At 38.6% G+C, this 16392-nt stretch overlaps 1 protein-coding gene across 1 annotated transcript in view; it reads right to left on the minus strand.

Moving 5' to 3' along the window:
- Positions 1–16392, minus strand: part of dapk1 (death-associated protein kinase 1) — an 84710-nt gene that overhangs the window by 30360 nt on the left and 37958 nt on the right. Inside the window, exons 4-12 of the mRNA XM_057349375.1 lie at positions 15413–15551; positions 12885–13014; positions 9410–9458; positions 9292–9318; positions 5510–5662; positions 3990–4035; positions 3798–3887; positions 3297–3389; positions 1132–1251 (exon numbers count right to left, since the gene is read on the minus strand). Of these exons, the coding sequence (XP_057205358.1) occupies positions 1132–1251; positions 3297–3389; positions 3798–3887; positions 3990–4035; positions 5510–5662; positions 9292–9318; positions 9410–9458; positions 12885–13014; positions 15413–15551 (847 nt within the window). The remainder of the gene's footprint in view (positions 1–1131; positions 1252–3296; positions 3390–3797; positions 3888–3989; positions 4036–5509; positions 5663–9291; positions 9319–9409; positions 9459–12884; positions 13015–15412; positions 15552–16392) is intronic.

Below are 16392 nucleotides of genomic sequence, written 5' to 3' on the forward strand. Positions count from 1 at the left end.
AAGTCTATTCCAAGTTAGTAAGAACAAGCCAATTCAAAACAGCCTAATTCATTTTTCCATATTTCACACAGCGCACAAAGCATCATTAGGAATCATTTTTCTAGAATGGTGATACCTTGTTGAAAAAACCAGCATATGCTGGTTTGATATGTTCTGATGCTGGTTTAAACTGGTCATGTGCTGGTCCATAGCTGGTTTAAGATGGTCAAACCAGCATCAAAACATACCTAAACCAGCATATGCTGGTTCTTTCAACAGCTCCTCTAAATGAATAAATGCATGAGCCGTGGGAATAGTTCTCACTGTGCATACACAAATACACGCGAACACAGATAGCGCCGGACACTGGAAAGCTCTGAGCAATGCAATTAAAAGCACGCTTGTCTCTTCACATCAGTGAGCAGATTACAATTCCATCAACCCTGCTCTATTCTCCTCTTACACACGCGCACACGCACACACACTACATATCATTACACACTTTCTTGCAAATATCCAAAATGATTAGCATGATAATGGTAATTAACCTCACAAGTCCTGTTCATTCTATTTAAAACTCGCAACGGCGACTCCTCACTTAGATTCCAATATGTGGCACTTTCCATGTTTTACAAATCGACAGAAACCATCATTTGCTTCCAAACAAGCAAGACCCTACTTAAAAGTTAAAGACACATTTTCTGTACAGCTTTTTAATCAATAATGTGAAACCAGTTTGTGGAAAGTGCATCGCAAAACATGTAAACAACTATAATTTTTAGTTTGACCTTATGAGGTTACACTGTACATAATGTATTATTTTGTTTCTAATTTGGTCCATATTCTTAGTTACCTGCTGCACATCCCATTGCCACGACTGAAAACAATTAAACCTGATGAATGCATTCAGACGTCATTGGTCTACAAGGACACTGATACACTGTTATCTTCTCAATTGAGCTCAGTCTGACTACTGATCACCTGGACTGAGACCAAATCACCACTCACCAAGAACATCATTTATTTTAGAACATCACTTACTCAGTCTGCAAGTTTACAATGTTTCTGCAATTTTATGGCTGTCATTAATTCTGTCTTCTGCAGTCCCTGTATGACCTCTATAGATCTTTGTTATTTTTGTTAGTCTCTTACCTTGTTGGGTTGGTTGATGTCATAGCTGGTCAAGGAGCCAAGCAGGTGTTTTAAGCCTGGAACGTTGTCGTCATTGATTGCATGAATGATAGCCTTCATCACAAATGAGTCTTCCTCATCCTGCCAGAAGATAAAATGTCTCTGTTTAAATATGATACCTTCATAATAATACACATTCAACAAACAGATACTGTATATTATTTTGGTATGAGATGTTTTTAAAAGGTTTATGAATCTGACATAGTGACAGATAACTTAAGTGGTTGTATTTTTTTCAGCAGCATAGAAACAATTCAAAATGTGGTGGTGACACATTATAAACCTTTTTTTGTCTGGTTCATGAATATTAAACATGTCAATAAAATAATAACATATTTTTTGGTAAATGAACCCATGTTGCTCAAGTGAGGTCCACAATTACAGTATTTCTGTTATTTTTGTTAATGCAAATAAATGAATATCTCAAGAGATTAACAAAATATTAATAAGAAAAACTGTTGCCTCAGACAACATAACCAACACTGGTTTTATCAAGCTATACAATGAGCTTTGAGAGGAAAAACAACTGCAACTCTGTTTTGACAGTCACAGTCCGAGCAAATCCGTTTACGCTCAGTAGTACTACACACAGTCTTATCAGCAAATCCACAGCGTGAGGTCTTAATCCTGTTGAATAATGCAGATGGGGCGGCGCCTATACTTTCTCCTCACTGCTGGTTAGTCTGCCATGTGACCGACAGAGCAACTGATAGCTCTGACTTCTGGGTCAAAAAACACAAACACACAGCTAGAAGGAAAACGACTGGCTGTCGGGGACAGAATAAGAAAGAGATGATCTGTGTGTGTAGTCATGCGGGCTGAGTGTACTACAATAATGCCAAGGCAGACCCACATACACGTACATTCATACTGGACAAGTGTTTCCAGTTACACAGAATACACGCTCTAACACACTCTATACACAAAAGGTAACACCCGGTACACAAAAACAGCAGCCAAAAGCTGTTAAGGATAATGACGTTATAGTCATGTTTAGCACACTGTCATGACTCCTATAAGATTTCATGCATACATGTTTTCTCTTGGTTTTGTTTGTGAAAACAGAGTAGTGGAGTATGAAATGATGCCCCATTTACTGCCATAGTAGGGAAAATAAATACTATGGGATGAGATCTGTTTTGTTACTGACATTCTTACAAATATCTTTGTGTTCAGCAGAACAAAGACATTTATAAAGGTTTTGAACAATCTGAGGGTGAGTAAAAACTTAAATTTTTGGGTGAATTATCCCTTTCAAGGTCCAGTCAGTGAAATCTAGCGGCAAGGTTGCGAATTGCAACCAACCGGTCACTCCACCCCTCCCTTTCGAAACACTACGACGGCTGACAGAACATGGCGAATTACGTGCAAGGGGACCCACGTGTATGTAGATAGAAATAGCTCATTCTAAGGTAATAAAAACATAACGCTTCATTGTGTAAGCTCTTTATACACCTTTATACACAGCTTTGTACATTATATTGCATTTCTGTGAGTAGATCATCCCAAAAATTACACATTGCACCTTTAAAGCTGCATTTATTTTGCAAAATAAACCAAAATCAGTTATTGAGCAAATACATGAACAGTCAGTGTTAAAAACCATCTCTTACCTTTCCATGATTCACAACTTTAAGCGAATGATGATGATTTATAATTCGAGTGCTAAAAATTAGAATGTAAAGTAACCTGCGATTTTATGTTTCAAACAGAAATGGCAGTAGAGAGTGAAACGTTATAGAATGTATTATTAAACAATTTGGGTCCATTGTTGGGTTGCGATTTTCAATGTGAAATCTGGACCCTGAGGCAGACTGCTTTAGTTTGTATTTGTGCGAGACACTATTTATTTTCAGGTGTGTGGGAGGCTAAAGAAACTCATTAGTGCTGACTGTGATCTATTCTATAAAGACTGAACAATGCAGTATTCAGCCACACTGGTTTCCTCTGCTGTTGTCAGGCGGATCACGCTTTCTGCTGTTCCTTTTTAAAGTTCCCCTTTACCAAGGTGATGAGTTTGTTCCTTTTAAAAGTTTGGCTACCAAGGTGATGAGTTTGCGCTCGTTTGGTTTTCTGTGTATGTGTTTGAGCTTGGAATCGTTCAGATTTTAACAGCGAGCTCTTACCAGCGTGTCATCACTGCGTGCCACACTCATGTTGCTCCTGGACAGGAAGGAGCGGGACAGCCGGTTACAAAGTGAGATGAGACGTACCGATTGCTGAGGAACAGGGATTAAACAAACAATCTATATTAAAGGAGGATATTCATAAACTTGTAGTGTTCATAACAGCCTTTATTTAAACCATCAAACCCAGCAATTAGAAAACTTGTTAAAGTGATGGAATGACTCATCAAATTACATATGATCTACATATTATGTTTATAAGAAATGACTGTAATTCTGTGCTTGAGGGCACTGTAATTGTGTGCAAGGTTGTTTATTGTTTCATAGTTGTGATGGTTTGTTTTGTATGCTTTAAACTGTGGAAACACAGAGCGATTTATTCAAGTTGTGACACTCAGAAAGCACAATACTTCTTGGAATTTTTAGGTCATATAGTAAAAATGATTATAATGCAACATTACATTTGCTGTCTAAAAGAGCAAAACAGGCTGACCAAAGTACCTTCCACTTTCTTCTGGCAGCAAACTTCTTAAATTTCTCCATGTTCACCGCTGACTCCTTACGACTCAATGCCTGCTGCGTGTCCTTTGGCTATAGATACAAAACATATTCAAGGCATATTTAGCACATTTATGCTAATCTGCAATGAGGGTTGGTTGATAACTGTTTTATATATGTAATGGTTGGACGAACCTTGATCCAGGGGTGTTGAAGACTGTCCAGGATTGTCATTCTTTTTCTGTGAAAGCCAATGTGAAATGTGTACTAAATTACTCGTTTAAAAAGAAATGACATAATAAACTATGGCCAAGCAGTCCTAGAACCTCCTTTTTGTTGATGCTTTTCCAAAATTGAAGTCAAACAATAAACAATTACCAAGAAGTAGTGGAAGAGAAAACGATTTAAAGCACACAAATGGGATTGTGGGATTGGACACCACACAGCAGAATGTTGCTTATCAGCGTGTTTATTTTTTAGGTAAGCAGCTTTATGCTGTCAGTGATGCATTTTGGTAAGAACCGAGAACCCTTTCAAGGAAGTAGCGTTAGTTCTCACTTTGAAAGGAAAGAGAACTGAATGTGGTCAATCTAGTGTAATATATAACTAAATAAGAACAGTCAACAATAGAAGAGATAAAGAGCTTTAGTTCAGTATGACAAATATTTAACCAAAACAGGAATATATATTATCTACACCATAATGTGCAAAGCACTTGTTCCTGTTTGTTGAAAGAACACAGTGTCTTAGGTAACTCTTAAAGGGACAGTTCACCCAAAAATAAAAATTCTGTCATCATTTACTCAAGTTGTTCCAAACCTGTATACATTTCTTTGTTTTGATGAACACAGAGAAATATATTTAGGAGAATTCTTGTAACCAAACAGTTCTTGGCCCCCATAGTAGGACATTTTAAATGTATTTGTTCTGTTGAACACAAAATAATATATTTTGAAGAATGCAGGAAAGCAAACAGTTCTGGGCCACTTTTGACTATATTTCAATTTCCCCTACTATGGTAGTCAAAGATGGACGAGAACTGTTTGGCTACATTTAAATTTATACCGATTTGGACAACCCGAGGGTGTTGACAGAATGTTTATTTTTGGGTGAACTGTCCTTTTAAGAGTTACCTAACAGAGAAAATATTCTGCAGATTTAGAATCAGAGTACCTCATCTGCTACTGATGTTAATCTAAATAATATTCATATTTAATTATTAACTAATGAAGTACTTTTGACATTTACACTACATAAAAAGTAATATAGTACATTGAAAATAAGTAGGCTACTAATATCAGGTATTAAAGGGATAGTTCACCCAAAAATGAAAATCCTGTCATCATTTACTCACCCTCTTGTCATTTCAAACCTTTATGACTTTCTGTCTTCCGCAGAACACAAAAGAAGATATTTTGAAGAAAGTTGGTAACCGAACAGCACTGGCCCCCATTCACTTCTACTGTATGGACACAAAAACCAATGCAAATGAATGGGGGCCAGTTAACAATATTCTTTAAATTATCTTCATTTGTGTTCTGTGGAAAAAAGAAAGTCATACAGGTTTGAAATGACAAGAGGGGGAGTAAAATATGACAGATTTTTTTTAATCACTTGAAATTATGTAATCAATGCAATGTTATTCCACATTTCTGAAACAACCAGCCTCACAACCCCATCAAACCGAATCAATGAGCTACTTCGGTGATTCTTACTTTGGGTCTTTAACCAACAGCCGTGCAATAAAGTCTCTGGCCAGAGCACTGGTGCTGCTGAAGTACTCCTCATCAAACTCATAGTCCACAGCTGACACATTGGCAAGCGTCTCCTGTTTATTTTCACCCAGGAAAGGTGAGGCACCACTAAGCCTAAGGATACAATAGAAAAAAACATCCAACACACATCAGGATGTAGTAGTAAATCCAACATTTTCTTGATGTGAAACAGTAAAACATACTGATAAGGCTAATTCACAAAGATACAACAATTTTGCTTGAGTTATAGCTATTACTGCTAAAGTGTAAAGTGTATACAGCAAGGCCATTCAATTTCATAGCTTGAACCCTATCTGAACACATCTGAACCAGCCCAACAAGGTCTTACATCAGGATTATAGGCAGGTGTGTTTGATTAAGGTTAGATCTAAACTCTGCAGGACATGATCCTGCAGGAACAGAATTGAATAGGCCTGGTATTTAGCTTTAATGCATGAATGCCTTTGTACACCCTGTGCTCCATTTTTCTTTAGTGATGAATTTCTGTTTTCATGGACTAGTCTTTAAGTGTTAATCTTGAATACACCATATAAGGGAATTATCTAGCTCTACAAGTTTAGCTCTTCTTCCATTTTTACAATTCCAATTCATAACTGTAGTTATTAAAAATCCGAAACCGAAAATTTTGGGCTACTGTTAGTGTTAGGAGATAAATTTCTTCTATTGTAGGGTTACAGCTGTTCTAAAGTCACACTGCCAATTAAAGGCATTCCCTGTGGGTGAGAAACACAGTTTGCCTCAAAAAGTGTTGCACAAGAAAATAAGAAATACACACTAGGAAGGCAAGACAAGTGACAGGATTCCAACTGAAGATGATGTGTGAGACCTGATGAGAGGCTCTATTTTAATGTGCTGATGATGAAAGAGGAGTGGGTGTAATAGCTCTGAGATAGACAGAGAACTTTCCAGCTCCTTCAGACAGTTCTGAATGAAAAGCTGATATTAATGTATGTTGAAAGATGAATAGTGATGGAAAGATACAAGCGAATAACAGTCTTTTTGTATTATTTGGATTTATTTAGAATATGGATCAAGCACCTCTAAATTGTCATGTAATGCAAAAAATCTCATTCGTATTAAGTGAAAAATAGTATTGAAAATCATTCTGTCTGGACTACACTAACACAAACTAAAGTATATTTTAAGAAAACTGTATACTTAAAATTTAAACAATTGGTATGGTATTTTTGTTATATTTTCAAAAATACATTTGCTGAAAAAATGAAGAGACTTTATAAAATTCAAAAACAGTTTTTCTGAATTTACTATTTATAGGTATGTATTTTGGTAAAATTGTCGTTCTTGTTTCATTCTGTTATTATAACAATATTAACAATATTTTCCCCAAATTTCAAATAAAAACATTGTTTCTATTTGCATTTATTTGCAGTAAATAAAAACTGGAGAAAAAGGTCAAAATAACAGAAAAGATGCTCTGTATTTTTTCAGACCTCAAATACTGCAAAGAAAACAGATTCATATTCACTTTTAAGCAAGAAAACAGTATTTGTACATGTAATTAGTAGGGCTGTCAATCGATTAAAATATTCAATCGCGATTAATCGCATGATTGTAATGAGTTAACTCGTGATTAATCGCAACTTAATCGCACATTTTTATCCATTATAAATGTACCTTAAATGAATACTTTTCAAGTTTTTAATACTCTAATCAACATGGGCATGGACAAATATTGATGCTTTATGCAAATGTATATTGTTTATTATTAGTGAAACCATACTCAACATAGAGCATGGAGACTAGACATGTTTCAAAGGTCATAGATGTTTTTCAAAGAACTTGGACATGTCTATTAAACACATGAAAAAAAACTGGAAAAACACAGGTTCCCATTACTTATTTCTCTGCACTGAGCTATTTACTTACACAAGCATGTTTACATTTTCGCAACTGTGATAGCTCGGTGGAGGCTGTGTGCAATGCAAGGCATATGCTCGAACAGAAGCTGCCTGGCCGCGGCAATCATGTTGCGTGCACTATCGGTGGTCAGTGGGCTAATTTTGAATTCAATATTCCACTGTCTGGCTACCTGCAGAAAGTGCTCAGCGCAAACGTCAGCATAGTGCCTCTCGTCTGTCTTCATGACAGTCAAAGCGTGCGACCGTAGTTTCCAGTGTGTGTCAAAATAATGAGCCGTGACCCCCAGGTAGCTATGGTTACTGAGGGAAGTCCAGTAATCTCTGGTGAGCGCAACCGTGTTTGTCTGTCTTATCGCCTCCTCGACTTTCGCTTTCTCCTCTTCGTAAGAGTCGTGAATCTTGCTTGTAACAGTGGCTCTCGAAGGTAGTTCATATGTATAATCGTTAGATGCGATGCGAATAATTTCAAGTAGACCCTCGTCCTCCACTACATTAACTGGCCTACATGCTGTAGCCACCCATTTAGCTATTGATGTGGTGAGTCTGTTGCTTGTGAAGTTGTCCATCCGTCTCTGCTGAAAACAATCTAGTGTGGTCTGCCGCGAGGAGGAGAGCTCTCTGCGTCAGTTGTATGCTTCGCTTCAAGTGATATTTTAAACTCGACGTGCTGCGGTGATAGCTTAATTCACATCGACAATAAATGCAGATCACTTTAGTCTTGTCGACAGAACCATCAGACATCGTTTTATATATGAATTTTACGTTCAGAAGACCTATTTATTTCTCCATTTCTGTTTGCTGCTGCATCGTTTACTTTCTCAAACTACGGGCAAGGCCAAGGTTCAAACAGAAAATGCGCGCTGCGTTAATCGCACATTAATAAAATTAGTGCCGTTAAAAGGAATTTGCGTTAACGTGTTATTAACGCGTTCATTTTGACAGCCCTAGTATTTAGGAAAAGTTTATAAATTATTTTTTATCACAGTTTTCATGTGTCTTGTCATGCTGTCAGTTTTTAACATTGCTGTTGGATGACTTTACGTCACTCTTGAGGTTTGATTTTGTTGAAATTCAACAAACTCTGGACTGGAATGGCCTCAATTCATCTAGAAATGCCAATTAAAAAATGAACATTTGAAATGGTCTCTTAATTTTTTTCCACCGCTATATATACAAATTTATTATAATATAGGGGGATATAATATATTATCACTGTAAAATAAAAATATATTTTAGTGATTTTTGATGGGAACCATATCTTCATATCTCTGATGTGTTAAGTACGGCCCTGATGTAATAACTAAATACTTATTCAATCAGGGACATGAAGATTTGGTTCCCATAAAAAACAAGGGTTATTTCCATTCTTATCACTAGTAAAAGGCAAGTTCCATTGTATACATTTACATATCGCACCCTCTGTGATATGGTTAGGTCCATTTCCCATGACCACACAAACACAAACACACACACACGCACACGCACACACACGCACACACGCACACACAGTTTAAATAGGGAAACTACGTCGGCACTACACAGCATCAGCACAGATCATGGAAACATAAACAACCAATGCAGCGCTCCGATGGCTTGGAGTGCTTTAAACAAGCCTATAAATTAATTTGTGCAAAACACAAACTAAATTTGCTTCATATTTAGCTATATTTGGCCACCATGCTTCATTTTATGGCAGAATGTGATGCTCCGAGAAAATAAATCGAATTATGATAATGGATACTATTCCCAGCCCGAGTAAAAATCCAAATGCATTCAGATTTCATTTGTAACGACATCTGCAATCTTTACAACATCTCAACGCCAATAACTATGAATACTCACAGAATATAAGTAATGACTCCTATACTCCTAGAATTAGAAAGAAAGACAAATATACAGTTAGCACAGAGAAAATGAGGTAACATTCAAGTCAGATTATAACAATAATGCTCATTCTTACCACATGTCTGCCTCCAAGCCAAGAGGCTCATAGTTGACCACTTCTGGGGCTGAAAACATCAAAACAAAATCACAGCTTCAAGTTAAATTTATGAAAAGTGATAACTGGATGGAAAGATTTAATCGTTTCTCTTTTTAGAAGTTGTGAAATGACTCATGGGTTTGTGAGGATGTGTTAATGAGCAATCGCAGAATATGCAGATGAAATGTTGCCCTCTGAGCCTGAGAAAAGACTAAATTTATAATCTCTCTTCTCTAGCTTGCAGCCTAGATTTGGTGTTATAGAAATTAAGTTGCTCCTAGACCCTAAGGCTAAGAAAAATCAATGGAGTTATGCCTGTGTAATTGGCTAATCGGTCAACTGCTATTCCAGGACTGTATTGAATTAGTGCCTTAAGAGCAGGTGTCCAGTTTGACTGGAGCCTCATGTAATGTTGAGCACTGAATGTGTTCTGTTAAGACTTCAGGACAGGACGGGAAGCCAAAAAAGAAAGCTGGGGATGCTGTGGGTGTGTGTGTGTGCATGTCTGTTTGCTTTATGAGATGACTGGGGGCTTGTTGATGTTAATTTAGCTTGAAAACACAGCACAGCTGACTCATTGTGATGAAAGGTATAATTTAGGGAGGAGTTTTATTCTTGTAGGTGCAAACCCAAATACATAAACAAACACCTCGACGACCTGTCAAACATTTGAACACGTTTTAGCTTCCGGTATGCAACTCATGTAGTTTGGCTTCACTATCATTTTAAAGGGACAGTTTTCTGTCATCCTTTACTCAACCTCAAGTTGTTCCAAACCTGTATACATTTCTTTGTTCTGTTAAACACAAAGAAGGATATTTGGTAGAATGTCAGTAACCAAACAACCCCCATTGACTCCCATAGTATTTATTTTCCCTACTATGGCAGTAAATGGTGGATGAGATCTGTTTGGTTACTGACATTCTTACAAATATCTTCCTTTGTGTTCAGCAGAACAAAGAAATTCATGAAGGTTTGGAACAACCTGAGGGTGAGTAAATAATGACAGAATTTTCATTTTTAGGTGAACTGTCCCTTTAAAGTGATACATCAGGCCTGAATCAAAATTTACCCATGTTTTACTCACCCTCAAGGCATCCTAAATGAATGCGACTTGAAAAACAAGCCTCTCGTTCGCCTGCAGCGGATGTTAGACATCAGCGTTGCTAGCGTTGTCAATATGGATATTTCTCTTAAATAAATGCATCGATTCACTTCAGAAGACCTTTGTTAAGACAACGGAGCCGTGTCGAGCAGTTCTTTGATCAATCGATGCACTTTTTGGAGCTTCAAAAAATCCCCCCCCATTCACTCCCATTCTACCGCTTGGAAGTAAAAGGAAACATGGTATTATAACTCTGACTGCATTATTCTTCAAGAAGAAAGTCACATTCCCTTAGGATGCCTTGATGGTGAGTAAAACATGGGGAAATTTTGATTCAGGCCTGAAACATCACTTAAAGTTATAAAAATAAGTTAATCTTCTCACAATCGTGGAAGGAGAACCCAAATGCAGGCAGCGACGGGGTTAACAAATAAATACTTCATTTAACAGAACACAAAACTCTGAACAAAGGAAATACCCACGAGGGGGTGTCTGACAAGATGAACTAAAAACCAAAACTTCCCTCATGAACACCCCCAGGTGTTCACCAAGGGGTCGACTAACAAGACAAGACAGACTGGGACAGTGACAAGAACAGACAAAACATGGAAAACAAAATCAGGGGCAGACAAGCAAGAATAACATTAGGGTTGGGGTGGCATTCCTAAAAATAACAAACATGGGAGGGGGGGTGGGGCAAAACAAGAGTTCATGGGGGGAACAGTCTTAGTCCCTGAGTGCGCTTGAGGGCGCGGAGTTCTGGGGGACTTAGTGGAGGACGTCCTGCGGGGAACTGCCGACTGTAACGTCGGCGGGACAAGGCTGGGGACCGGCTGCGTTGCCGGCTGGAAGGCCGGCTGAGTCGCCGGCTGGAACGTCGGCTGGAAGGCCGGCTTGGACACCGGTTGCACCGGACTGGACGCCGGACTGGGCACACGACTGGGCACCGGACTGGACGCCGGACTGGATGCCGGCTGTTGCACCGGCTGGGACGGCGGCTGCACCGGCTGGGATGCCGGCGGCTGCACCGGACTGGAGACCGGTTGTGCTGGGCTGCGTGCCCCTCTCCGTTGCCTTTTTTTCTTCAGCCGAACCACCCGACTGGGTAGGGCGCAGCTGGCTCCGGGTTGGACGCCTCCGACGAGGAACTCCAGGACTCCCTCCTTCTTCGCCTGCCTCGAAGACTGACTGGTGGGGGAGAGGCTGCAGGGAGCGAGGCGGACAGTGCGGTGATGCCCACGACTCCGATCTGCATGGCACGATCCTCCGGGATCGTGACCAACGGGGACGGAGACTTGGACTGCACTGAGACCCCTGGCTCCGACCGGTTCATGGCATATCTGACCACGTTCTCGAAGCGCAGCGTCCTCAACATCCTCATCTCCACCCGCGAGATCGGATCGTTTAGGCCACCGTTGAAAATCACCGTTAGCTCCGTCTCACCAAAAGCCATCTCCTCTGCAGCCTCCAGGAAACTCTCGGTGTACTCCACCATGTCAGCCTCACCCTGACGTATGCTACAAAGGAGGTGAGCCTGGCGAGATCGGAGGACGTCCATGGTGCCACCTGCTGGGTTCAGCGATGGCTCGGTGATTCTGTCACGATCGTGGAAGGAGAACCCAAATGCAGGCAGCGGCAGCGACAGGGTTAACAAATAAATACTTTATTTAACAGAACACAAAACTCTGAACAAAGGAAATACCCACGAGGGGGTGTCTGACAAGACGAACTAAAATACAAAACTAGAAACCAAAACTTCCCTCAAGGGGGCAAAACCAAACTAAAGTCATAAATAAACACAACTCACATTCAGGGACACACAGAGCAAGGCAAGGCAGGAACTCAGTGAACCAGCACAACGCACGAGACATGAACAAGCACAAAGGTACAAGCACATACAATCATCGAGCACAGGACAATGAAACATGAGGGCATTTTATAGGGAAGACAAACGAGGGATGATAACACAGGGCAGGTGAGGGTAATGAAACACGGCAGGGAAGCAATACGGGAAACGAGAGGGGCGGGGCCAATGACGAGACACGAGAAAGCACATGGAATGTCAAAAGATAAACACCCCATGACTTTCTCACATTAAACATAAGGGATCTGTCACGATCCTGCCACAAGACTAGAAAATCCTGAACAAGAAGGCAGGACCATGACACGTCTAACTTAAAAGATTCACCAGGATTCAAATTGATCCATGGTGTTTCTTTACAGTTATGTCAGGCTTTTGGTTCAGATTACACATGAAAGGAGTGAAGAGATTATTGGACAGAAGCATGACAATAAGGGTGGGTGTAATTACAACAGATTTTCACAGAATGACCAGCGGATGACACTGACCTACAAACTCCGGGGTACCAAAGATGTTTTTGAAATCGTTGCCAAAATCGATCTTGTGGGCCAGACCAAAGTCAATGAGCTTAATGCGCGGATGGGGCACGCTCCGGTTCAGCAGCATGATGTTCTCTGGCTGAGAGAGACAGACAGGAATAAAGATAAAGAGAAGGAAAGAAAAAAGAACAAACGATCAAAAACAGGCAGAACGAAAAGGACTTTTTGTACGTTCTTTTGATACATACAGAACAAAAAAGGAAGAGTAAGGGAGATTGTACAAGAAAGCAGAAAATCGGCCATAACACATGGAAATCACATGCAAAGCTATAGAAACATTCCCTAGAAAGCACAGACATACTGAATCCTGGCTGTAACAGATCCCTGCTTCAACATTCCATAGAAACAATACTCCCTTCAGTGCGCTTTCTTTATTCATGGCCTAATCTCTTGAAAGCTTGAATATTTCACCGATATGTTAAGGAAAGCTGTATGGATGACTGCACTGAAAGCAATGGATCTCATTACATAAATGTCATTGTTGGAATAACATGAAGGATTAGATATGACATTTTGCTAATAATGAGTCTCTGACTGCTTTATGGCTTAATTGTAATCTCTAGGAGATGTTTGTATGAAGGTAAACGTGAACGTTGATGTGATGTTAGACATAATGTCAGGTTTCAAGTTAGACCGGTTATACTAGGAAGTGATTTAAGTGGAAGGTGACAAAAAAAATCTGTAATAGTGGCAGAAGCAAGAACTACATACAGTACATGTAGAAGAAAGATTATGATTAGGACTGCTGTATTTAACTTATAAAGAGTTGAAACAAACAATACATTTTAATCAATATGTTTTTGCTTGGGCTGTCAAACGATTAATAGCAATAAATCGCATCCAGAATAAAAGTTTGTGTTTACATAATATATGCCTGTGTACGGTGCATATTCAATTTGTATTCATAAAAACATACACATACATGCATATGTTTAAAGGGGTGGTGCAACGGTGTGTCATGCATTCTGACTTCTTTACAATGTTAAACGTGCTGTCTTCTCATGCTTAACATGGTCAACTTGTCAAAAAACGAGTTGGTCGTATTACGTAGTATTTCTGCGCTCGATACACTCCCCAAGCGATTGTACAGGTTTCAGAAAGTTTTTTTCGAATTTATAAAACTGTTTCGTAACAATTTTTCTTAGTCCCTTATTTGACAATTCTCCAGGAAAAGCATATGCGGCACGCCCACGCGGCAGCAAGGAGAGCAGAAGGAGCATGCGCAGACGTCATTTTCACTTGTGTGCAGGAGAGAGCGAGAGAGAGAGAGAGAGAGAGAGAGAGAGAGAGCATACGTTCGCGAAGTTCAGGTGTTTGTTTGTACACTGCATTTGGGTGATCAATGTTATATAAATGGTGGATATAACGCTGGATTTGGATCGTTTGAAACTGATATATGGAGCCGTCCCAGCGCTAAAAGATGCCGGACATGAACTGCATGCGGTGAGTGAAACTGATGTCTGTATTTTGTTGGTAATGGGTGCGCACGTGCTTTAGTTCAGCCTACCCCTGCCCCCCACACGCGCTGTATGGTTTCGGAAATAATAGTACAACTGTATCTATCTTTTATAAATGTGATCAAACTAAATACACTTCGAAGATACGAAGTATGCAATACTACTCTATAGGTACTCAAGATTAATATGAGATTGGCAGAAACCACTTTAAGAAAAATGTAAAATATAAAAACGAATAAATATTTTTATATAATTCAAATTATTGGTAAATATGAATAAATGAATGTAAATATGAATCCACAAAATACATGTGTATATGTTTATGAATACAAAATTAACATGCACAGTACACAGACATATATTATGTAAACACAAACATTTATTCTGGATGCGATTAATCGTGGTTAATCATTTGACCGCCCTAATTTTTGCAGAAGTTAAGCAGTATTTTGAGAAGTATTTTGAGCACATGGATGCAAAGAAAAATCAGAAGACTTGAAATTAGTAGCACAGTAACAGCTACTATTCGGGCATGTGCAAACTGTAGCGGTGACAGATTTAGTGAGTATAATAGGAGAATTTTAATATTGTTACTTTTTTTGTCTAATTTATTTAAAATATGTATAACGCTGATGTATAAAGAAACAAAATAATTAAAACCGGTTCCACTTGTTGTGCATCGGTCCTTTAAAAAGTCTTTTAATATCTTAAATGCTTATAAAATACTAATATTTCCTTGATTTCTATCAATATCAATAACACAATACAATAAAAAAACTGTCATAAAGTAACAATAACAACATTTTTAATAATTGTTAAATTACAAAAATCTTCCACAGTTTCAAAAACCAAACTTTCATATATGACCCAATATAAATCACTTCAAATTGATGACCCTTCAAGATCTAGGAAGGCCAGTAATATGAGAACCACCAGGGAAGAGCATTTCAATTTTCAATTAATATGTTGTAGTCGGTCTCATCTCAATCTGTCATTAATCAAATAGAATAGACTCCATACCTTCAGGTCAAAGTGGGCGATCTGTTTGGAGTGCAGGTAACTGACTCCATCCAAGATCTGCTTGAGGAACTCGGTGGCTTCCTCTTCACTCAATGACTCTTTCTCAGCTAGGAAGTCAAAGAGTTCACCACCAGCCACACTATATGAAGAGAGAAGAGATCTTGGTACTTAGAATAGAGCTTAAAACCATCATCAATCAGACTCTACAAAATAGCGAGTTCTGGTTCTAAAATCTGTTTGGGTTTGACGTTCCTGTTATAAGGTTGTAAATGAACAACTGTCAAATCACACAAGTTGCATTAAGTTGCTATATAGTTTAGTATGTGAAAACAATATAGACCATTTTGCAAAATGTAAACAACACTGGTCCAAATGTACCTCCTGTTTCAGTTTTTACTTTATTTATTTTTTATTTCACATATAAAATTAAGTTTTAAAGATGTTTTTTTAAATATTTTGATTCAGTTCAAAATGTTTTGTTGTCATATTTTGTACTCCCATTTGGATAGCATTAAAAACTGAAACAGGAAGTGCTTCTGGACCAGTGTTGCAAAGCGGTCTATTGTTAGATTAAAATTAGATTAGATGGATGACTTGTTCATTATTATCTTGTTCTTGGAATACGATAAAAAAATAAAAGCAAAAATCAATGCAAATGTAAACAAAACTGTCAGGAAAAAATGCTCCACGGTTTGTAATGTGTTGATTGTTCCATTGGCCAGCACTAAAAATACAACTTTTTCACAACATTTCTAAGTGACAAAAATCAATAGAAAACATATGTTGCCTCCTGAGAACACAAAATGAAATTATTTAATTAACATTGAATATCAGGTTGGTTTTAGAATTTGATGGCAGTTTGAAGTTCGTAACAAACTATCCCAATACACGCCCACCCATCCTTGTTTTCATTCACAAAAAAATGTTACTAAGTTGACCAGTGTTTAAAAGAAGCATTGGATTCAGAAACAAAAGCCACC

The sequence above is a fragment of the Triplophysa rosa genome, linkage group LG2 (genome assembly GCF_024868665.1).
Source record: "Triplophysa rosa linkage group LG2, Trosa_1v2, whole genome shotgun sequence".
Lineage (NCBI taxonomy): Eukaryota > Metazoa > Chordata > Actinopteri > Cypriniformes > Nemacheilidae > Triplophysa > Triplophysa rosa.